Genomic DNA, 26,366 nt, shown 5'->3' on the forward strand with positions numbered 1-26,366 from the left:
GATGGACACTGTGCGATCCGTTTATCCAACAAAACACACGGAATGTTGAATGTTTTGCACTTTGAAAAGACCTCAGGCTTACGTCCGAGCGTTGACTAGAACCGTGTCGCAGCATCCGACGTCGCACCCTCTGGCTTTTCACGTCAAACTACAACACGGATGATCTCCTAAAAACTTTCGCTCATGACTTTGGTTGTCGTCATCGATTGATTTGACCTCAAAAGGTCTGAAGTAGTAAACATTACTGTAAACTAGAACACAGACCGAACACTACTAAACAAATAAACAAACAAATAAATAACTACAGGGAAGGTCGTGTTTTACTCGCAAGTGACTGGAAAAATATGAAATCATGAAATAAATAATTACAGCATCATAAGCAGGGAGAAAAAAGGTGATAGTATGAGATGAATACTTAGAGTCTTATAATGTCACACACACACACAAACCTACCGTCCATGAGGAGCCAGTGTCCCGTTAGCACCCAGATGAGGACGAGCATGACCGATAGGGAAAAGGAGAGCAACTCAGCCAACGTGAAGCGGCCGCAGCAGCCAAACGAAATCCTGCATGTAAACACACACCCCTTTTTTTTATATATATACACACACACACACACACACACACACACACACACACACACTCTCTCTCAAATGTACACAAGTAATCTAAACAAACTTGACCTCCAGCTTAACTAGTTAAACACGGAGTATAAAATTCGTCTGATTCGGATATTTAGCGCTATTCCCAAAAGAGGTGATCGTTTTTTCCGAACCAGCGTCCGATTAACCGCGCATCTTCATTACTACATCCAGTAACGGCTCTGATGAGTCATGAGGAGTAATCTATAGACGTGCAGACAGAATCAGCCAGTTTTCTAAATGAATTCTAGCTCAACAATAAACTAAATGAAGCAACAGTACAACTCATCTGCTGGGGTTTTTTTTTAATCCCTCTCTTCTTCTTTCGCTCCTAGCTTTTTTTTTAGTGTTTTTTTTTTTTAATCCCAGACTGAACATACAAGGTGGAAAATATCCATATTTCTTGCATTCGTTTGGTCCTTTATATATTTTCAGTGTTTAGAAAGCTTTAGCAGAGAATGTGCTAAATGTTATCAGCGATCTTTATACTACATTGTTTCCTCAGAACCGTCTCACTGAGTAGAATTTTTGACATTCTGGACTTTTACTTGGCTTCCGGCTCTCTGTCGGCTCAGCGCCATGAAGCTGACGATGTGAAAGAATCTTTTAAAAAAGGTTAATCTTTTAAATCCAGACACTAAAGTCGACTTGGAACAGAAGCCACGAAGCCGACGGGTTTCATGCAGATCATCGGGGTTTTTAAGTTAAGCTTTAATTTCTTTATCCTCACAACGTTTTTGGGTTAAACTGAAGGAACGGTAAAGAAGCGCAGCTCTCTGGCCATCAGCAGTCACCTGATATTTCCCCTGAATCTGGGATCACTAAATCCTCTTTATAACAAACATTTTAACACACGAGAGCTTTAATGCAGTGAGCTGCTACATGACAACCAGCCACACAGCGGTAAAGTGTAGAAACATCTGGATTGATCGTACTTGTTCTGTGGGGAACAGGGTCGCGTCAGGTACTGGCACATCGGCAGCAGCAGGAACGCAAACGCTATAGTAGCTAGAACTGAGAGAGAGAGAGAGAGAGAGAATAAATGAGTTAGTAAATGACCTGATTGGTGTACACAGACAGACACACACAGACAGACACACACACACACACACACACACACACACAGACAGACACACACAGACAGACACACACAGACAGACACACAGACACAGACACACAGACACACAGACACACAGACAGTACCTGCAGTGCAGATGGTGAAGACCACCTGGACCGAATCAAAGAAGAAAAACATGACGAGGAGCGAGACAGACGCTCCAATTGGGAGGAACAGAGCCTGTGTGGAATCGATGGTCTGAATACCTGAAACACACACACACACACACACACACACACATCCAGTCACTACAGGCCAGGTACCCACTTTGCATCATGACAAGACACCGAGCCATAATGATCATCTTTTCATGCTTGTCCGTAGTGATGCACTTTTTAGCTAACATCGATCTGATTCCTAAACAAAATTCGTGGACGTGTGCAAGCAAGCAAGCAAAAATAAACAAAAACACTGAAGATTTTATTTAAGAAGGTAGTTAACGAGGTGTAGGTTAGAGTTCGAGTTAGGAGTTGTGTAGCATTAATTAGCATCATAATTGATTCTGTCCATGTAAGGCCATGTGTGTGTGTATGTGTGTGTGTGTGTCTGTGTGTGTGTGTGCATGTGTGTGTTTCTCACTGTTGTTGGAGTTGGTGTTGTTGAAGGAGCCGTTAGCTGTGGGATTTCCATCCTTGTCTTTTTCCTGGTTCTCACAGTCCATGTTTAACGACCTGGGCAAGAGACACAGACACACACACACACAGACAGGCAGGCACACACACACACAGACAGGCAGGCACACACACACACAGACAGGCAGGCACACACACACACAGACAGGCAGGCACACACACACACAGACAGGCAGGCACACACACACACAGACAGGCACGCACACACACACACAGACAGGCACGCACACACACACACACACAGACAGGCACGCACACACACACACACACAGACAGGCACGCACACACACACACACACAGACAGGCACGCACACACACACACACACAGACAGGCACGCACACACACACACACACAGACAGGCACGCACACACACACACAGACAGACAGGCACGCACACACACACACACACAGACAGGCACGCACACACACAGACAGACAGACAGGCACGCACACACACACACACACAGACAGGCACGCACACACACACACAGACAGGCACGCACACACACACACAGACAGGCACGCACACACACACACAGACAGGCACGCACACACACACACAGACAGGCAGGCACACACACACACAGACAGGCAGGCACACACACACACAGACAGGCAGGCACACACACACACAGACAGGCAGGCACACACACACACACAGACAGGCAGGCACACACACACACAGACAGGCAGGCACACACACAGACAGGCAGGCACACACACACACAGACAGGCAGGCACACACACAGACAGGCACGCACACACACACACAGACAGGCACGCACACACACACACAGACAGACACACACACACACACACACACAGACAGGCAGGCACACAGACACCTTAGTCTCGGCTCAATTGCACATTTCACAGAGGCATAAAAACTCTCTCAGATTATCAGGATGTTTAAATGGCGGTCATTTGTTTGTGTTATCAGAATGACTGTCATTTTAAGAGCCATCTCAAACCCTGAAAGCGTCTGGATAGTTTTGAAAGGTCGATGCAGCCAAGAGACATGACGCTGCACGCCAGTTTTACCACCGAGTCGTGGTGTAGAGCAGAATGTCAGTCTGTTTTTTGCCCACACCTTAAAAAGAGCAAAACTGCTTACCATGCAACCATCTGGTATCTTTTTCCCCCCAAACAAAAGTCTAAAATAGATAAAGTTCAAATCAAACAATGTGCTCTCCAACATCCGGGTTCAAGCTTCCAGCTTTCCCACATCAACATCAGTTCATCTGCTTCATTCTGGAATCCAGAGTCCGGCGTTTGTTTTCCTTTTCTTTATATGGCTACAAATGATGGGCTAATCTGTCTGTGGTCCTGTGTCAGATCCACAACCAAAACTAACCAGATCATTTTAATATCTTGAGCATTTCTACGTGGTCTACTGACACTGCACAAAAAATAATTAAATAACAGACAGATGTCGAGTTACTCCAGCATTCATCTCGTCTCTAAACATCCGTCGCCTCCCAAGAACATCATGTTCCATCTCTTCCTGAAATATCAATGCTGCCATTTACACCACAAAACTCTAACGGCTTATAACTCGAACCTGCACGGCCTTCACTCTCACAAACACACTCACACACACACACACACAGCCTTCACGCTCACATAACCTTCACTCACTCGCTCACACGGCCTACGTTCCCTCACTCGCTCACACGGCCTACGTTCCCTCACTCGCTCACACGGCCTACGTTCCCTCACTCGCTCACACGGCCTACGTTCCCTCACTCGCTCACACGGCCTACGTTCCCTCACTCGCTCACACGGCCTACGTTCCCTCACTCGCTCACACGGCCTACGTTCCCTCACTCGCTCACACGGCCTACGTTCCCTCACTCGCTCACACGGCCTACGTTCCCTCACTCGCTCACTCGGCCTACGTTCCCTCACTCGCTCACACGGCCTACGTTCCCTCACTCGCTCACACGGCCTACGTTCCCTCACTCGCTCACTCGCTCACACGGCCTACGTTCCCTCACTCGCTCACTCGCTCACACGGCCTTCGTTCCCTCACTCGCTCACACGGCCTACGTTCCCTCACTCACTCACTCGCTCACACGGCCTTCGTTCCCTCACTCGCTCACACGGCCTTCGTTCCCTCACTCACACACTCGCTCACACGGCCTTCGTTCCCTCACTCGCTCACACGGCCTACGTTCCCTCACTCGCTCACTCGCTCACACGGCCTACGTTCCCTCACTCGCTCACACGGCCTACGTTCCCTCACTCGCTCACTCGCTCACACGGCCTTCGTTCCCTCACTCGCTCACACGGCCTTCGTTCCCTCACTCTTACACACTCGCTCACACGGCCTTCGTTCCCTCACTCTTACACACTCGCTCACACGGCCTTCGTTCCCTCACTCTTACACACTCGCTCACACGGCCTTCGTTCCCTCACTCTTACACACTCGCTCACACGGCCTTCGTTCCCTCACTCTTACACACTCGCTCACACGGCCTTCGTTCCCTCACTCTTACACACTCGCTCACACACAGCCTTCGTTCCCTCACTCTTACACACACACACACACACACACACGACCTTCACTCACTCACTCTTGCACACACACAGCCTTCACCCTCTCACACTCACGGCCTTCACACACGGAGTATGAATAAGTACCGATCCAGATGAATGGAGAGGAGAAACACAACGTCTGATCATTCAAGTACTAAATCAATCAATCAGTCAGAAGCTGCCTGGAAAAGCAACTATATAAAATATCTGCTGCTGTTTGACCAAAAAACACAACTGGCTAATTTACAGAAATACACACAAGCGAGTTGCTACATTACACGACACTAAACAAGTAACCGTTATCTTAGCAGGTATGGACGTCAGGGTTTAAGTCCCAGCACTGCCACTGTCGGGCCCCTGAGAAAAGGCCCTTGACCGTCTTCGCTCCATGGGCACGGCATCATGTCTGACCCTGCCGTCTGACCCCGACTTCCAAAAAGCTCGAATATGAGAAGAATGAATTTCATTGTGCTATAATGAATATGTGAAAAAAAAATGGCTGCTGCTTCTTCTAGTCAAACGCTTCATCACCAGAGTCTGGGACGCCATCGAGACGGAATTCTTTTGGACTTTTGTGTCCATTTGGCTCTTGGCCAACTTGGCAGCAGCAGAGAAACAGTTTGCACAGACACAATTCACCATCTGCTGATTTCATCACTCACTATCAGGGAAACCTTCAGACTCCGAAAGGCACTGGTGCAGTTCAAAATAAACATGGAGAGTTTTAAGCAGAAAGTTCGAAAAGAATTCTATTTGAAGTTTAGAATAATAAACGACGGCTTGATGAACGATCTAAATCGGTTGTGTTTACAGACAAATGAAATGAAATGAATGTTTTAAAAGATTTTGTGGTGTTTCCAAAGTGCGTTACGACAGTTTATTTCCCATCATATCCTGAGATTATCCGGCAATCTCAGGCCGAGCTGCTGAGTCTTCTTTAGATGTGAAACCTGGGGTTTCCAAATGTGGAAGTAGGAAGAGGAAGTGTGTAGCACTGAATCCTGTGGATTTCGGTTTAGCACCACGTGTGTGACTGCACTCTCCTGAGGTTAATGTTGTCATAGGGCTGGGCGATATAACGATAACGATAAGTATTGCGATAGGCACGTGATCGATAGCGATATAAAATGTGCTCGATAAGACGGTCAATGTTTTTTATTCTTCGTCGGGAGAAAACAGAAGTCGCGAAGCAAGTTTGGTTGCATTAACAAAGGTGCTCGCTCTCTGGTAACCTAGCAACGTAGAGAGTGACACTCTAACAGCCAATCATGTAACAGTATCGTGTTTGGTTGCGCCATATCGTTGTCTCGTGCTGGTTGCCTCTTCAGTAACCGGCGACTGATGAGCAGAAAGTGAGCGCCGCAGCGAGCGCGGGAATTGTAAATAAAAGAGGAAAAGTCAGCTCGCCGGCATTTTTTGAGGCAAATTTTTCTGCCTCAAAGCCTCTTTTAATTCATTTTGGGACACTATTAGAGCGTCTGTTTTCAGCAGCAGGAAACATTTCTTCAAAGCAAATATTTATGTTTGATAGAAAATATTGTTGTATGCATCAAATAAAAATAAAAAAAAAAAGTTAATTAACCAGTTATTAATTTTAAGAGGCCCATCTTATTTTCTCTTGTATGTTTAATATTGCCCTTTAATTAAGCAAAAATACATTTTATCGATTACTCGATGAAATTTTTGATAGAATACTCGATTACTAAAATATTCGATAGCTACAGCCCTAATTATAAGTCTACAAAAATATACTTAAATAGTTCAACTTCAAGTATGATTAGAGTAAGAACAAACTGAGTTACTTCATATTTCTGCAGGTTTTATATTTCATACAATGTTACTGTCGTGTATCAGGTTTGTGTTTTATATTACAGATGTATCTCAGTCTACCTCAGTTTTATTTATGTTTACAAAACTGCACATGTTTTAAAAACACTTTATTCACCAGAAGGTGAACAGCTAGTGAACTTCCTCGCACTAAACTTGCACTAACTTCTCAGATGTTTATATTTAACACTTTGCACTATTTTATTACACTTTATGAAGCATTTCTTACATTTTCTTTCATTTCGCACCTTAAATGTTAAGAGATAATTGTTAAGTGTTCATTGTGACTTTAGACTTATGTTTACATTTTATTTATTTGGTTTTCCTGGTTGTTGACATTTCTGTCTTAATAACTGAAGGGATTATGATAAGAGGAAGGTTAAGCTTAAAATAAAAATGTTTAAATGTAATACATTTTTCTCCTGGTCCTTATTTTAAATGGGTCATAAAAAAGTTCAATATATAACGATATCGACCGTTATGAAACACTGATATCGTGATACGGTTGTTGGCCATATCGCCCAGCCCTATGTTGTCATGGATATAAGCTAGAATACAAAGTATAAATAACTGCTGAGCTTTTTTTTATAGATCAGGACAACCCAAAATTCTGGGCTTTTAAAAACTAGACGTCAATTTAACACTCCGAAGAATCGTCCTTCCATCCATCCATCCAACAAACCATCCATCCATCTCTTCATCCATCAATCCACCCTTCCAACAAACCATCCATCCATCTCTACATCCACCCATCCATCCATCCATCCCTACCTCCACCCATCCCTACTCCCATCCATCCATCTCTACATCCATCCATCTCTACATCCATCCATCCATCCTTCCCTCCAGCTCTACATCCATCCATCCATCCTTCCCTCCAGCTCTACATCCATCCATCCATCCTTCCCTCCATTTCTACCACAATCCTTCCTACAATTCCACAAGCAAAGCACAAATCATTCCCCACCACCCACAATCATTTATCCGAAATGAACCATTTATTTTTTTTATATCATCTATTTATGAATCCCTCAAATCTGAACTCTGAATAATGTCACTGGAAACATCTAACAAATTTAACTAAACCTCTCAGTATTTTTTATATTAGTACATAACATCTATTAGCCTTAGACCTGAATCATAGGTGAATTAATTAAAGGTGTCATTTCACTGTAAAATGAGTCATAAGATTCATTTAAAGCTGTGAAAACACCCTTCAGACCCTCGTCCTTCTGCTCCGGTGCTGTAGCTGGGCAGACCCGAGCATGTCAGGAAAGTCAAAACTCTCATCATCACGTACACATGTTTAAATATGTATTAGACAGAGCTTTGGACACTTACCTGAAGCTGCCATAGACGATGAGGAGGATGGAAATGAGGAAGGTGGACACCTGGCTGGAGTCGACAAGGGAGTACGCCCTAGGAAAAGAAACAACAAAAAAAAAAAAGTCAAAAAGAAAGAAAAAAAGATAATTGTTCTTATAAGAATTGTCGAAAGAATCCTTCCTTAAAAAAGTCTCTCTTAAACCATTCTTCTAGCTCGTTTGCACCCGAGATCCGAATCAGAAATAATGAAATATTACAACAACAAAAAAACAACAATAATGAGCTAAAAAGATTTTCTTTGCAGTCATTCAACCAATTATAAGCAAGCTTTGGTTGGAATGTTTTTATTCTAATATATTCACATACTTTATATACACACACCATTTTTTCCCCCACAGAACACCACAGAGCTAAAATAAGCTCCCACCTGAACCAGTACAAGAGGATCCGCAAGAACAACAGGAAGCTCTGCATTCATGTAAATACACTGCTGCTTTACAAATGAAATGTAATTCAGGATCAGTGCTAAAGGCACAAAAACATCTTGACAAGCCTACAAAAAAAAAGCTTCTGGAACTTTTCCAGCAGTAATGAGGTCACAGCACATTATCTATAAATCACCTTACGATCATGTAGTCAGGCAACACTTTATGTTTGTGTGTGTATTTAAACCGAGCGCTCGGGTTGATCACCTGTGTGGTACGAGTGACTAGCACGCAAACAGATGCTAGAAGTGTTTCAAGTGATGTAAAGAACCAAGCTGCCAGGTCAAGTGTTCGTGGTGGTGATTTTTACTTTATTAACACTCATGGTCCATCATACAGAGTTCTGCAATCAAGGCTTCAATAATCCAAACAAACGGCACTGTTCTGTACCGAATTCTCCACTTCCTCGTTCGTACAAAAGGGGGACAAAGACCCCACGTTATTCCACGTGTGTACCTTGGCACACAAGTTTCTGTAATATCCGTTCTGTAATATCTGTAAACTCCGACCAGCACCAGCCGAAAGCAATGTTTACATAATTATTCATACTCTAAACAGAAACCTGAGCTACAGGAGGAGTTTGTGTGTTTTGCAGGTCCTCTGTAGTAACAAGCTGTGTTTTGTGTTACGGAACAATACAGGAGAAAGAGAAATAAGAGAAAGCTCTGGTACAAACGATTAGCGTTCTTACCGTTTAAACTCCTTACTGATTTTCCACAATTTTTAAAACAACGACTCGCAAATAAAATAAAAAATTTCAACCTCTGTAGTACAAGAGGAATAAAACACTTTGTAGGAACACACGGCCTTGTTAAGCTGCGGTCGGACTAAATAAAGTGGCTGCCATGCGTAAATTTGCAAACGTGTTAACCGTCCACTTTGTGTGACGTGTTGTTCAGCATTTCCAGGTCTGTGGCCCCCATGCTGAAGAATGGACAAACAAAGAAAAGGGAGACGAAGCAGAAAGCAAACAGCATTTATGGATGCATTAACCTTTAGGCTAAGCTGTGAACTCAACCCCAAACCTGCACACAAACACCCCGAGGGTGTGGAATGTGTTCAGCTCCTGTGAGAGTCACGTTACCTTACTGGAGAAAAAAAACATAAAGGGAACACACAGACGTATAGGGATCATTAAGAACAAACCAGAACACGGTCTAGCCTTGAATATGATGTGCAGAAAATTCTTTTTTCAGTTTTTCAGCAGTGTCATCAATTTCACAAAAATGGCACCTTCACAAGCACCGACAACGGCATCGGGAATCACCGGCAGATTCTGTCCGTCACTGTGGCTGAGAAGTGGGACGGTTCTAAATTGATCAAGATCGACTGGAATAAATTCATTTTGTGAAACTGTTCAGGGAGACTTTGCTATACAAGTATTTAATCAGCGTCTCTAATGCTGTCCACCACAGAGCCCAAGCGTACATCATTTACCTCAAGGTCCTAATGAGATCACTCACAGCTAATGAACACTCGCAGTTATAAACCATCCCGACCACCTGATTATGACGATGATGCAATGTCTATCTGTACGTCTCACGCGCTCCGTGTCTGTCTGTACGTCTCATCACCTGTGTTACGGTACGATTTTTATAAAAATGTAGTTGCAAAAATGTTCGACAATTAACATAAAAAAAGAAAATAATAATAATAAATTGGAATTTTTAAAAAAAACATTTTTAAATATTTTATGTGAAATAAAATGCACAAAAACAGATTTAAAAAAAAAGTCAATGAATTTTCAAAAAAAAAAGGGGAATGAAATTCAAAAGTATGTTTATGATAATGAGACGATGTGAAATGGTGCTTTGCAGGAAAGAGTAAAGCGCGGGGGGGGGGCTGACGCTCAATGAGTGCAAAGTAAACATCTGTGCAAAGCAGAAATCTGCACTGACGTGATGAGAGTGAACGAGTCAAATGATGACAGAAAGAAAACTAGATCAGTGGAAGTCAGTCAGAAACTCAGTCAGGTCTGTGATGCCCTGTGAAAAGACACTGACTTTCTCAGAAATACTGAACCCTTACATTTCTAGTCTCTCTGTCTCGCCCTGGAGTGAATAAGCTCCGCCCATTTACAAAGCAGCTTAGCAAGACCACCACTAACTGTTCTGTAAAATCCAACAGAACCTCAGCTTAACCTCAGAAACAATCAACTAACCAGTCTGGCTTTGTGTTACAGGTTTTCTCCGGTTACAGTCCGTCCTCATTGTTTCAGACCGGACCGAGAGGATTTCGAAGGCAAACACTAGCTATAATGGAGAAACACTGCTAGAGTAAAACCTCAACAACTGGAGTATACAGTTTGAGTCGCAACGTCATTGTGGTGCACGTCCCTTTGATCCCCGGCCACACACACTGCAGTGTAAATAAATGTCAGCGCATCACACCACAGAAATGCAAACCTGATGTGTGTGCACCATCTCATGCTCTCTAGTCAGACAGTGAAATCGAGTGCTCTCAATGATGTTATGCTTTAGCGTAGTTTATCTGATGTCATGCTCATGGCACGTACAGGCTACCGGTTTGATTTTACACAAAGCGTGTGTAAGGCGATATGAGCGGCAACATGACAAGAAGCGCTGGACACATCGAATCTTTTTAAACTCGTTCTACAATAAAAAAAATCATATTAAATCTGCGATCCAATCGATTCATTTCTTAATCCGACTGAATTTGCTTTCACAAGCATTCGATGCGTTCCACTGACAATATTGCTTGTACCACTCAGAAAACATCTCTGTAGCACAGTGGTGGCCAACCGGTCAGAGACCAAGAGCCACATTTTTTACTGTGTTACCGCAAAGAGCCACATCATACACATGAGCACACGAACAGCACCTTGACACAAATTGTTTACTCAAATGATCTTGCTCCTACTGGGAAACTTTGAGGTATTTTCATCCCACTCACATGCGCGTTTGACGAAAATACCGTATTGAACTCAAGTGACACGAACACGCATATTAAAAAGACACAAATACCAACTTCCGTATGAACGCAAGAGCCGCATGAAACCGGGCAAAGAGCCGCAGGTTGGCTGCCGCTGCTGTAGTACATAGACATCTTTTGTTTATTTCGTGCTAAATATTAAATTCCAGAATGATCAAACACTAGTTTAACTCATTTTTACCATCATACTGATTAGATTTTTTATTTAACAAAACATTGAATAGCAAGTGTACGTTTCCATGCACTTACACTACGAGGCTCGCTCTTTACAGTTTTAGGAGTGGAATACGCGTTGCATTTATTCGCTAGTTATTTTCCTGTAAGCATCAACTCTGTGTCGGATCATATGTTTCAGGCTTTGCTGGGAATAACCTGCTGTCTTACTATCTATGGGGTTTTATTTTACATCTGGTCACTTCATGCGTTTTCTGTGATCAGATAGCTATCCGATGGTAAAAAGACCAGGTCTAAATGCCCTCCGAAACGATTTCGAGACGGATATAAATCCGATGGTTCAAACCCCTTCAGGAGGTGGTCTGGGACACATTTCAGATGAAACTCGACAGGTGTAAATGAACGTGGTTGTTCAAGCCACATACGTCAGCGATAAACTCCTCCCAAACGGAAGTACCTAACTCGCAGGTGACTCACGAGTCGTGCATCGCGCCAGAAACAAATATGTTTTCCCACCAGCGCTGCTCCGATCCTTCACCCAGGCGTCTCGTTGGGCTTAAAATGCACTGCTGCCACCAGCGAAAATGCAGCAAACAGTAAATGCTGTTTTTGTAGCAACCACATACATCAAAACGTGTCCCATTTCAATTACCCCGGAAATGAGGTGAAATCTATTTGCATATTGGGTGGGAGTAGAAAGATCAGATCGACATCAGATTCGCCGAGACACGTTTATGTAGCCTAATGTAAATGGAACAGTTTTAACAAATCAGATAGCTATCGGATCAGAGACAACACACGAAGTGACCGGGTGTAAAAAGGCCCTAAGAATCATTCCTCAAATCCATGCCGGTTTGTGTATTAATTGTTTACACGTGTAAGCCTGCAAAAGTAAATCGGAACCAGACGAATGTGAGGTAAAAATCAGACCCTGGAGTTTAATACATATACACAGTAGTGCAGCAGGATTGTCACGTTTCATTTAATCCAAATACACACTCCTAATTTACTATAGTATCGTGTGTGAGACATGCTTTAATAAAAAACTGATCATCTCTGGCGAGTTAAAGGATTGTCAGGAATATAACAGGGTTGACGTAGGTTTGGAATGATTAAAGTTATCACGACAAACATCTAGACTAGTTCTTCCTGTCAGTCAGAAGCCACACAGACATTTATTGTAATGCAGAAAAGTGCAAATAGGGCACAGACACCGCTACACCCCCAGCCGTTCTCACATACCCCACGCCTCTCTGGAAACACTCAGACAGCAACTACACGCCGAAGACATCTGGGTTTGAGACTATAAGACAATGAGGATCAGGATTTCAGCTTTCGTTTTCAGATATTTGCATCACCAAACCCAGGTGAGTCCTGTTAGTCTGAGCATTTAAACAATTACCAGCTCTGAATGACGACACTTGGTCTGAGACCCTGTGAAGGCTTGTTGTGGGTTCATTGTTAAAAAGGATAATTCAATATGACGGGCGAAAGAGCTGACGATTGGAGAAAATAAACCCATTATGAAGCGGAGTTAACAGAACTATTACACGAATGCTGTACGCTGCCAAAGCAAAGTCCTGATAAAGAAAGAAATAGTCTCGATGAACTGTCAAGCAGACATCGAACAGGTCAGCCGAGAAATACAACAGCAGTGGATGATGGGGGGAAAAAACCCAAATAAGTCAGAAATGTCACCGACAACCTCCACAGGGCAGGGGGTAAAGGTATCAATTAAATGTTTAGAAAGAAAAAAAAAAAAAAACAGGAATATCGAGGCCTTCCTACAAGATAGAACAGAAATGAGCCACAAACGATCAGGATGTACCTCGGAATGTCACAGTGTGGAGAACGAAAGGATCTGCTCATGATCCGATACATCTGTGAAGCATGGTGTTGGTAGTGTCTTGGGCTTGCATGGCTGCTTCTGGGATGGTTCACTACTCTTTACTGATGATGTCAATTTTCCTAATTGCATAAACAACGATTCTGAAACTATGAAACGTGTCCATTAGCATGTCTGCATCGTAGCTCTACATAAAACACAACCGAAGTGAAAACCAACCACCAACCCAAGGCTGCGGGTGCCGCCACCAACCAGAGCAGCAATGGGCATTCTGATCTACAACAGAGATGTCCAATCAAATCTAGAAAGGACAGCATGGGTGCAGGTTTTCATTTCTCAGACCTAAAACTAGTTAAAGCCAAGATCAACTGACTGCACAGGTGGAAACAGGTGGTATAGTGGAATGAAAACCTGCAGCCACCCCAACCTTTGTTAACACAACATGGCCATGTTCAGTGCCTGAAGATCTGGCTCAGACAAACAGACAGGGATGTGCTTCAGACCTGATCGTGAGCATGAATCATCTGTGTCATATCAGACAGCACAAAAAGGTCAATGCAGATCATCAAACTCTTTATACTGCAGCCACGAACTTGCAGGTTTGCTTGTTTTTCAGCACAAACTTGCAAGATTAAACCTTTGACTAGAACTGTCCCCTTTAGTTAGTCCTTTGACTAAAATATAATTTAGTTTTAGTTATGATTTAGTCTAAAGTAATTTAGGCTAGTTTTAGTTTAATAAATATCACACGACTTATTAGCGCAGGGCCGTAAAAGTTTCCCTCAAAGGTGGGGTCTCCGTTGTTTGAGAAATGCTTCAGAAAACTGCGTTGGGCCGCCAAAAGAAAAACAAAACCAAAACCAATGTGTAGCCAATGAGCAGAAAGGGGCGTGTCTTGTCAATATGGACGGAGAGAGTGTTCAGTGTGCACGTGTGACATTAGCAGAAAGCGGTTTTAACATGGACATGGAGGATAAAAACAAAAAGAAAGCGAAGAAAGGCTTACGATAAGGCAACACGTAGGACGTGTTAATATAGGGTCAGCTTTCCAGCGCTGGAGAGAACTGAACGTCTTCTGCGTGAAATGGAGATAAACCTTTCACGGTACAACACACAGTACTACAAAAACATTTGTATTACCATAGTATTACTCATGAAGCTCATTCATTGATAAAAATCTCCCCTCGGCCAGCTGCCCCAACAGGTTCCGCCATAATACTTGTCTGGGTTATAATTGGGTTATACTTGTCTGGTGTATGTGTGGGGCGGAGCTATAAATACAGGGGCGGGACTCATTTGGGTTGGGGAGTGTTTGTTTTGGCGTTTTCAAATGTCAACATTGGCTTTCAAACGACGGAGACCCCACCTTTAAACATGTGAGGTTTAAATCGATTAAACCTGCTATGAGATGATACTGAGGTTATAAAAAGAACAACACACAGTTTTCCCTTTAAAAAAAAAAAAAAACAGAATACTTTATTTACCTGACCTTGCGTTATCAAGTAGACCTGCTCTCCCTGAATAAGACCACAACAGATGGCATGTGAATTTCATTAATAAGACCGAATACTCTTTTAAAAAAAACAAAAAAAACGTACATAACACATTGTGTGTAAAAATACATTTCACCTTCAAATATTTGGAAATTTTCAAAAACATTTTAAGAAAGTGCAACAGCATCCTGTCTGTTCTTCCTAAAAGGATATGCATTGTTCTTAAGAAACAGCGTATGAAACAAAACCTTCAGGAAACAGAATATTGTAAGAACGTATTGTACGAAAAGTGCCATTTGTGCAACAGGAAAACAGTCAACCATCATAAATTTTAATAATAAATCTCCCTAAATAATTAAAGTGTAACCGTTAATAATGTTGTTCCTTTGGCAGAAACACACCTCCGAATGGATAACTGGACAAGTGGCCTGCAAATGTTGCTTCGAGTTTGTTGCATTTATGAAGCGTTTGCATTTATTGTTCTTATTTTCCTTGACTTTACATGTGAAACGTGTCCTTATGTCTGCACTCGTCTTTCTTTTTCCGAGCATGGACATTTTGTCGTCCACAAACGACGCGCATGAAGGCTGGTCATACTGACTATCCGCACTAGATCCAATGCGTGTCTGACCTCCGCCAGGCACAAATACGCGAGTTGTGATTAGATAGGATCCCAACTAATCCCTAAACACGTTCATTGACTAAATTAGTTCTGATTGGATCTCATTTTTATTTGTTGACAAAACGTCAAAAGATTTTGTCGTGGTTTTCGTTCTGGTGCACGAGTTTTATTCAGTTATCGTTTTGTGTTCGAAAATCGTCCGACAACGAAATTAACATTTTCCTTTCTGGCAGAAGAGAAATGCTCAGACACGATAAGAATCCAGAGCACTGCCAAAATCACACGAGGGGTTCTAAACTACAGCCTGGCTAAGTGTCTAAACTACATCATGGCCTGACCCGAATCTAACAACACATGTTTGGGCTATTTGAGAGAGTAAGATCGAGTGACGCAACCCTTCCAGAGAAAGAGCATCTCTGAAGAACCGTACAATAGGTGTTATTTGTGTAGTAACAGCGTTTAGCTCAGGAATTATTGAGTCGGGAAACTCCAATCTGTGAATATGTGGCCAACTTCCTGCTCCTTCAGTTCTCTCCAGCGCTGGAAAGCTGATCCTATATTAACACATCCTACTTCTTGCCTTATAGGAGGAAGATAGTGACCAAAGACTTTCTTGGTAGGCTACGGTTTACTGCTAATTTTTTATTTTTTGTTACAAGCCGATCCTTCCACTTCTTCCACTAGTTCACATGCTGCCTAATATCCCCCACCTTTACGCATGCATGTCTGTATTTTTCCATCTACGCGTTCATCTTTAAACATTTTTTATCTAGATCGACATGACCGTTTTCTTTAACGGTGTACGTACTGAAGATAGCGTGGAATCTCATCGTACAAGTCTGATGGCATCTGAGATGGGACGCAATTCTCCGGTTTCAACCATCTGCAAAGCACGCATTGACCAACAACTGGTTATATGATATACTATAACGTATTGTGACACATTTACACTGTCCCTGCACAGTGGAACTCATTCAAACTCTGAGTCTGATCTGTGTCGGTTAGCCCCGCCCACTGAGAGTGTAATCGTTCAATGTTTTACGCCTTAATACAATTATTTACATGGTCACAATAGTTCACCTGAGAACATGGCGTACAGTTCACAATAATTTAATTATGAATCTTAATACACTGTTTTTCACTATCAGGTCTAAGACATGTGTGAATCACGTTGTACGCGACTCACGTGTCCTTGTACTGCAGCACGTCGAATTCTCAAAGCTGACCGGTCAGAATATGTTATTTATACACACAACAGAAAGAGAGTCCCAGCTGTAACATGAACTATAGGCTTACGTTCACGATGGTTATTGTTTCTATGGCAACAGCTCATACACGGAGACTTGCACGGCCGATACTCCACATAACCTGAGACTAATAATAAACGCTTAAAAAATACGTGTTTAATAAAGTAAAGTCTGCTCTGTAAGCATTTTATTAGGCAGAACTCAGGAAAGCCTTCAGGATGGAAGAGTTTGGATATGCCAGGTCTAAGTAAGTGTGAGCGAGAGAGAGAGAGAGAGAGAGAGGGAGGAACCAACTCATCTGTCAGATGTTCCACAACATCTAATTTTAAGCTGTTAAAATGCACAAGTTGTGCTCTGTAAAGAACACTGTGGTTGTCTGCAAATATTTGTGTTATCAGAGCAAAAGCAAGCACCAGATCATTTGAAAGGAGTGGTAGCATGACTCCACCTCCACGTAGTCCTGTATCTCACCCCCTCCACAGAGTGCATTATTTATATCACAGTTTATGCTTCCTGGTGTTTCATAAGCATCACAAGTTCCTTATGGGGATTTTTACACCTGGTCACTTAATACGTTTTCTGTGATCCGATAGCTATCCGATGGTAAAAAGTCCAGGTCTAAATGCCCTCTGAAACGGTTTCAAGACGGATATAAATCCGATGGTTCAAACCCCTTCAGGAGGTGGTCTGTGACGCATATCAGATGAAACTGGACAGATGTAAATGAACGTGGTTGTTCGAGCCATATACGTCAGCGCTAAACTCCTCCCAAACGGAAGTACGTCACTCGCAGGCGATCTTTCACCCAGGCGTCTCGTCAGGTCTTAAAACGCGCTGCTGCCAGCGAAAACGCAGCAAACGCTGTTTTTTTTGTAGCATAACCGTCGTAACGAGTTTTTTCGTCTTCTTTTTGATTGCATTCTGAAAACCGCGTACACCAAAGTGTGTTCCGTTTCAATTAACCCGGAAATGAGGTCAAATATATTTGCATTTTGGGCTGGAGTAGAAAGATCAGATCGATATCCGATTCGCCGAGGCGCGTTTATGTGGCCTAATGTAAGTGGAACAGTTTTAACAAATCGGATAGCTATTGGATCAGAGAAAACACACGAAGTGACCAGGTGTGAAAAGGCCCTATGACATTCAGACAGTTTGTGCGTGTGTATGGGGGTAAAGAAAGAGGCTGATTAAGAAGCACCCGTTAAAGGAACGGACTCGCTTTCTAAAAACGCTCTGCAGTCATTCTTTAATAAGCCAAGCAGAGTTGTTGTCAGATTGCTGTGTGTGAAGAGGAATGTGCGCTGTTAGAGAAAGAAAGGAAAGGGAGTTTCACACCAAATGAAAAACTGTAAAAGGTGTGAATAAATTTGCCTGACCTTTTGGGTGGAGATAATTGGACATGCTGCAGATCTCACACATGCAGAGCGTGTCCTATTATCTCCGTCCCAACAAGCTTGCTCGTGTGCGGGATGCTGACAGACGACTCAGATCGGACACCTAACCCTTACGCTTAGGATGATCTGGCTCGGTTACTGGGAGTAACGTCACTACAGAACATTACTCTATACTGACATTACCGATAACTGCATCTTCTCTATTCAGCGATTCAGCAGAGAAAAAAAAGGGAAAAGAAACCAGCACACTTATAACTTTCTACTCATCACCACCGTTAAAATCATTAAAAGTAAACGTAAAAGCGTTAGACTCGCTTTTTTGCCAGAAATTTTAATAAACATATAAAAGTGAGGTTTAAAAAAAAAAAGAAAAAAAAAAAGGTGTGTAACATTTTATTGAATAGGATTAAGAGCATCCTCCATAAACCATGAATACAAGGTCACCCTGTAACTCGACGTCAATTCTTTTGCTGCACTATGAAGTCTTCAGTAGGCATTTTTAATCTACTACTGGTCGTGATATTGTTCAGCTGCGGACGGAGCAACTAGCATTTCAGGGGAGTTTTATGCCGTTTAAATTAAACGCTCTGTAGGGACAATTGGTGTTTGGGTATAAAATTCAGCAGCATACATCACCTCATACGAAATGAAGGAGAAGCGGCGTGTGATCTATTCTCTTCACTCCCATTGGGAGTCACTCTGTTTTTGCATAAAGTAAACTTTTCAGCATTGCTGGACACGCCAACACAGTCACCAACGCTTGTTGCCATTGAAAATAAGCATCACTTAGTTATTGCAAGTTTCAGTATGTGTAAAGACCCCTTAAGCATGTGAGATGGGTGATAGAAGAAAAGAGCAGGGCTTCCTGAAGGTGTTCATTAGCAGAGAGGTTAAAATACCAACACAAATCCTTTCCTGTTTTAAATGAGACTGCTATTTTAACACACCTTCTGAGCGAGTTCTTGTACGAACGTACGCTGGTATTAAATAGCTGAAATCCCAGCAGGTTTGAAAATATTTGAGTAATATTACGGAACGGTGTATAATTCGTTCCCCCTCACAAACCTAATGAACGTCAAAGATTCCTTACTTTGCACAAATCACAAAGAAAATTCTCAAGGATTATCCTCAGATCTGATGAGAGGATCGTATTTAGCAGAATCTTTCAGTCAAAATGCTGCCCAAGATCAACAGGCTTAAACAAACACACAGGGGTGAAAATCATGCAATTCTGGTGATCCCAGCAGGAAATTTATGGAGTAAAACTGCGTCCAAAAAGCAACTTCCATTACTTGTTAGCTACCTTAGCTTTGTATCTTCAGTACAAAATTGCTAATACAAATCAGACTAGAATTTACTAATAGGACATATAGTTCGACTATCGTTCGTACACTATCGTATCGCTCCTATCAAAGTCAGATTCTCCTCAGCATAACACTTAGGTTACTAGGTTACACTGCAAAACTTACTAGGCTTGTGTTTGACACAAACCAAGCGCTAGTCATTAATTTAAATGTGACCTTCTCTGATCAACAATTCAACATCACGTGACAAACCTGGCCATAAATTTCAAACAGAACCAGAAGAGCAAACCAGAAGTTTAACACAAAAATGTAAATTACAAATTAACAATGTACGTGGCACACCTCAAAGCGTTTTAAACAAACACGTTGCAGTTGATGTAATAATTAGTTTAGCAAGGGTGTAAGTGCACTTAAAGCAGCTCGGCAAACTGAGAAAAAAGTTTGATGTAATTTGTTAAGTTTGTCAGAACAAAACAAAAAGCAAGAAAATCGCGTTTTTAAAATACGGCATTACTATGACTAGAAAATCGTAGCTCTGAAACTCGTAGTAGGATAGTCATGTAAACTAACGTTATTATGATGTGAAAGTAAGTCGGTATTTTAAATAACAGATTGTTTAAGTTTCTCATCTTCCTACACGAGCATCCTATCGGTGTTCACAATCCTCCGATTAAAAATAAATCTTTGTTCTTTGGGTCAGAACTCTCATACAAATTCCTGAATAAAGATTCTGTTTATGAGGTACAAACTAGTGTGTGGCACCTGATTTGTAAATATTTAAGCTGTCAACCCCAGCCATGTGTTCAGTTGACAATCTGTGTATCAATTATATCAGAAACAGATCCACTCTTTAATGCAAAATCATTTAAAACTCTATTTAATCTTTTTCATGACTGCCAGCAAGCCGTTTCTAACTTCACCCTTAATATCAATACATCCCCCTTTACATAAAAATATTCTTACCTGACAAATAAAAATTCTAAATTCAATCATATCAATAACAGGAATCAAATTTTTTAGCCTTATGAATCAAAACTATCGTGTGTGTGTGAGTTTATATCTTCGGGCACAACCGTAAGGCACCTGCAGGTAATAAACAGGGGTTTTAAGACATCTTCATGCTGAATTGTGTCTCAATATTCTACAAGTCTCAACCAAAAGATCTTGTTTAGTTCAACAGGTGGATGAACTAGAAATGAATCGATCACACGATTAAATCATTACAGTCCTGAGCTTCATCCTATCACTGCGAAGCAAATGTTTACTGCTATTAAGGATAAACCGAATGTCAGGCTATAGTTTCTGACATAAGCTAAAGTTTGATCTCAACTCACGACCAAATGATTTCTGATTAATTTCATTCATTTAATTTCTCAGAACAAAAATAAATCTGACCAGAAATCAAACGACATGAACCTGCCATTTCATTTAGCTGTCAATTATTTGCTCAAATGTATAAAAATATACAAATAGCTGAAAATGTTGATACTTTTGCCGTCATACACAGACATAAAAAAAACATTTCATAGCAAATAAATGGATTTAAATCGGTTTTGAGTCCAGTGTGAACACAGATCTTGTGTGTGTGTGTGTGTGTGTGTGTGTGAGAGAGAGAGAGAGAGAACAACTAGAAAAACAGAAGGCCTCGATTCTCTCTAAAAAGGGATGACAATTCAGATATTTTACATTTATACAGAAAAAGACAATTAAATGAGTTTTGTAAAGGAAATCGTAGTGAATGGGCTCCGAGGATTAGCCTGCGTTAATGAGGCTAAACCCGCAATTACTGCACTGCTAACTGCTACTATGTTGTCAGGCTAAACAAACCATTCATACACAAAGACAATATAAATAAAGATAATAAAGATGTAGACATAAGACAACGAATATAGATCCGTTTGTAGTAATACAGCTGTAAAAATGACAGGAAATGTGCAGCTAGCTAAACTGTTTTGCCTTTAATGAGCCAGTATTGCGTCGCTAGCGATTAGCTGCTAGCACGAACTAGCATCTCTTGCTATTAGCGTCTCTTCCTCTATCTGTGTTTCCGTCATTACAAAGTTAAATGTGGGGAAAATCTTCCGATATGTTTTATTAGTGGTTTATACGAAACAACACTGATGTACTTGTTCGTATTTTGAACCAAAATGCACCGTAATTATGGAAAGAGAAACATCTGCTAGGTTGTGAATGATGTCCCGTATGTACATTATATATATAAAATATATATAGGATTCACACAAATACGGGTTTAAAATCGACGTCGATGTCATTTGTGTGTCTAAAATGTATTAAAATACACAACTAGGAGCTCCAGTGCTTGGCACCCAGGTTGCTATGTAGCTTGTTAGCTAACTAGCTTTTGTCTTTGTTGGTGAATAGCACAGCGGCTAAAGCTAACGCTTGTTCAGTGCGGATGCAACTGTAACCAGCCGTCGCGTTTAACACATCGGACACGCTTTAAAAACAAAAACACACACACAATATAATATCGCAATCACTACAGATATTTTCTTCAAGTCGGTGGTGTTCGTAGCTTCATCTAAAAGCGTAAAGACTCGTCCTAACGCACGCCTCAAAGCTTAAACGTGAGCCCGTCATTGTTGGTGCATCTATTTATATAGAAATCGTGCATCTATCTGTGTTTATGACAACACTCAGGTGTGCAGGTGGGGGATAAACAGGTACACGTACAGTGAGTCGGAATGTAGATCATTACGAATAGCGAATAGAAAAGCAAAAAAAAAAACAAAAAAAAAAACGCCTTTTAAATCCGAAACCTTGGCCGTTTGGGCGAATGCGCACTCACCAGGAGTAGCTTTGCTCCGCCATGTCGCCGAGGACAAACAGTCAGCAAAACGGCGAGACCGCGATGGAGAGAGGGAAATAAAACGATATTATTCCCTCCACACTTTCAACGTCCACCTTCTTCAGTAAAGCCCTTTAGGTAACAACATGGCGATCGCTTATTCCACCCCCCAGACGGTGGCTTGTAACAGTAAATGACCAAAGACAAAGCACTTAAAGCGGCGTCTTGTTGTTGTTTTTTTTTTGTTTACTACCCAGATCCAGGTGTGAAACGCTTATTAGACTAGCTGTAAATCCATTTTTTTTCCTCCCCCTGGAGGATTTTCCTTTCCGTCTGCATGCAGATCCAGCCTGTGGTCTATAAAACCCCGAATGAAAGCGGCGCAGAGAGCTTTGTTTTGTATGGCGAGATCATCGGGAACGCGCGCCTCGTTGACGCGCCTTGTAGCCGTAGGGTCGTGAACGCGCGCCGTCTATCGCACTTCATGTAAAACCAGAAAGATTCGCGCGTGCACGGAGGATTATTATTTAGAATAGTTCTTATGATTATTTAACTGTTACCAATAAATAAACAAACAAATAAATAAAGACATAAACGTTGCTTGCACACAAATTGTAGTCTTTATTTTTTTTTTTGTGCACTTGACTATTGGGATGTCACAATAAACTTGTGCAAACGAAATAAACACCTAACCAGAGAGTCTCTACGTAAAAGAAAATATATGTATTTACCCAGAAAAGTTTCAGAGTGTCAAAGCTCTTAGTGCTAAATAAAACACACAAACAAAAAAAAAATACATAAATAAATAAATATTTTGTAAACTGATTACAACAATGACTATTATTACTAATACTACTCCTAATACCGCTCTTCCTCAGACTTCTATTACTATTATTACTACTACTGCTTTTGCTACTACTAATAATGTTACTACTGATACTCTGCTCCTTCTCTTTATCATTATCACTACCACTAGTACTAGTTACTGTTACTGCTACCACTTTACTACCACTATTACCACTACCACAAGTATAAAAACTGGTACTTATTCTCAGGGTCGCCACTAGCAATTTTCTACCCTATGAAAGCAAATGAGACTGGACCCCCTACCACACCCGTTTTGCACCAAACATACAAGCCTCTGGGGGCCCCAAAAGTGCGTGGGCCCTTAGAATCGTCCTAACTTTTCCCCTCTTAATGGCGCCACTGCTTATTCTACTCCTACATCTACTACTGCTGCCGCGTCTGTAAAAAACAAAAACAAATGCTTTTACACGGGTTGCCAATAAACTATAAATTGACAGTAAACTATGAAACATATTTCCAATAAAGAACTTTTCTAGTTGTTTACCACCTTGCAAATAAATAACTGTACATTTTACAGCAAATTTTTAGTCTACTCTTACCTACACCAACACCACAACATCTACACAACTATTACTACTAATCCTCCTTCTGCTCCTGCTTCTATAATTACTACTACTACTATAAACACCATTACTCCTCCTCCTGCTCCTCTTCCTCCTACTCCTCCTATACTACTACCACAACTAATTCTGCTACCATGATACTACTGCTATCATAACTTCTATTAATTCTGCTACTACGTCTTACGTTACATTTACGGCATTTGGCAGACACCCTTATACAGAGCAACATACAAAAGTGCTGTTAAGTCTCTATCGATTAATACATTAACACCGGTTCACTAGGTTACAGAATTAGGATGCCATCAACCCTTTTTTAATACACACATACAACAAAGAGGGAAAAGGTGTTAGTTTGAGTGTTTCAGGAAGAGGTAGGCTTTCAGTCATCATTTGAAGATATCCAGTGACTCGGCTGTTTGGACATCTAGGGGAAGTTCGTTAAACCACCTCGGTGCCAGAACAATAAAGAGTCTTGCTGTAAGTCTTGCTGTATAACTACCTCTTACACAGAGAGATGGTGCAACCAAGTAAGTGGTGCTGAAAGCTTCAACTACAACAACTTCTGCTTCTACTATTACTAAAACCACCATTCTTCCTCCTCCTCCTCCTCTTCCTCCTCCTACTACCATGACTACTACTTCTACTACAATTAATACTGCATTACTACTACTACTACCTCTACCACTACGTCTATCCCTTCTATGACTATTACTTCTACTTCTAACTATTTCTGATTACTTCCACTACTATGTCTACTGCGGTTTCTACAACTATTATACCACTACTATTAATAGTGCTACTGTTACTACTAGCTTTTTTGTTGCAATTCACAATCTATTGGCCCCCCTTTACCCCATCCATCATCAGTGGAAATGGATCAACACATGTCCACCCCTGACCATTGTTTATTCAGTTGCTGCGCTATTTTCAGCACAGCAGGAGTTTGTGAGCAGCTCATTGTTGATTAGCCAGGCATCGCTATTGATTAAGGATTAAGGATTAGGGTAAAGGCTCTGAGCCAAAGTAGTCTAGTCAAACAATTATACGCATGCAGCAACCTAAGCCTTTGTTTTTCAGTCGTATGAAGACTTTTTTTTTTTAAATCATCCCTGTACAATTAAGAATGCATAATTCACCAGATAAATAGATCATTCAGGGATTTCATACAGGTGTGTCGATGAATTACAGATCACTGACATTCTGTCAGGGCAGAAAGTAAGTTTCAAAATCATAGATTTTATCCCTATGCCTTTCATGTGACACACGTTAGCTTGATATAGAAGCATCCGTGTGTGCTAAAGGTGTTTACAAATCACACCATGTATACGTTATTGTCTTCCATACGGGAAAATGTATAGCATTCAGGACTGTGGTGCAAAGTAGCGACAATACTCAACTCCATAATACACACAAAGACATACTACAGTATAAGACAAAATCAATAAAAAAAATACAGAGGTTGGGAAAATTACAATAATACAGGATATACAGGAGAAAAAGACACAATCAGGAGATTATATGTATGTAGCACCATATGATGGTGTGTGCCAGTGAAGCCTCACGTTGCTCCTAGTCTTTTACACCTTTTGTCCTCTTTAAAATTGTGAAATCATAAGTAGGTCCCATGATATAGTGAAAATGCTAACAGTTATCATACTATAAGCTATCATACTATATGTCAAATTGTTTTATCTTGAAATAAAGACATCTGCTATAACAACATAAGCTAATTTGAGTAAATTTAGCTGTAAGCAGCGATTGGTGGGCCCAAGCACCATGGGTGCAGTGATGTCTGTACCATGATCCAGAATATGGAAACGTGGACAATATTTTCACTCTAATGAACACTATTGATATTATTATAACTCTGCATGCATGAATATACAGGTTGTATATACAGCCAAATTATGCCAAAGTGTTCTGGCATCATTTTCAATTTATGGCATTTGGCAGACGCTTTCATCCAGAGCGATTTACATTTTACCCCACTGAGTAATTAAGGGATAATGGCCTTGCTCAGGAGGCAGCTTGGTGGCCCTGGGATTCAAACCCACAACCTTCCAATCCAGTCCAACACCTTTATCATTAAGCTACCACACCCCATAATGCCAATCCTACATAATGCCATGTTTATGTTCATCTAAGATTTCAAAAGTTCCATCTCAATTTAACAACAAGCATATCTTGATATCTTGTTGAACAAATGTGTGTAGAATCTGATGAACCCTGTAGGACGATTCATTAAACGGATGGTAAAGATAGATATGTTTACTAATATGTTGTTATATGTAGATAAAATTGGATTTGCAGAATGTAATAATCTTGTCGCAATGAGTGCTTAATCCCCGGGCCATGTCCAGGTCCAGAATTTGCCTAATGTACTGTTAGCACCATTGCTGCTTGGGCCCTAAAATGTAGGTCATGCTGACCCAATGCTGAAAGAAATGACCATAGCCAGTTTAGTGTTATTTTGCTGCATTACAGTATTGTTTAGCAACCATTTATTTGATATTCAATTCAGATCTTGA

General features: G+C 41.3%; 1 protein-coding gene across 1 annotated transcript in view; it reads right to left on the reverse strand.

The window, feature by feature from the left end:
• The window catches only part of sppl3 (signal peptide peptidase 3), a 33,047-nt gene extending 10,210 nt beyond the window's left edge, over window positions 1-22,837 (reverse strand). The window contains exons 1-6 of the mRNA XM_027175354.2: window positions 22,409-22,837; window positions 8,098-8,175; window positions 2,338-2,429; window positions 1,845-1,964; window positions 1,577-1,655; window positions 454-566 (exon numbers count right to left, since the gene is read on the reverse strand). Coding sequence (XP_027031155.1) covers window positions 454-566; window positions 1,577-1,655; window positions 1,845-1,964; window positions 2,338-2,429; window positions 8,098-8,175; window positions 22,409-22,431 — 505 coding nt within the window. The 5' untranslated portion in view covers window positions 22,432-22,837. The remainder of the gene's footprint in view (window positions 1-453; window positions 567-1,576; window positions 1,656-1,844; window positions 1,965-2,337; window positions 2,430-8,097; window positions 8,176-22,408) is intronic.
• Between the last annotated feature and the right edge of the window lie 3,529 nt (window positions 22,838-26,366).

Source organism: Tachysurus fulvidraco, chromosome 20 (genome assembly GCF_022655615.1).
Source record: "Tachysurus fulvidraco isolate hzauxx_2018 chromosome 20, HZAU_PFXX_2.0, whole genome shotgun sequence".
Lineage (NCBI taxonomy): Eukaryota > Metazoa > Chordata > Actinopteri > Siluriformes > Bagridae > Tachysurus > Tachysurus fulvidraco.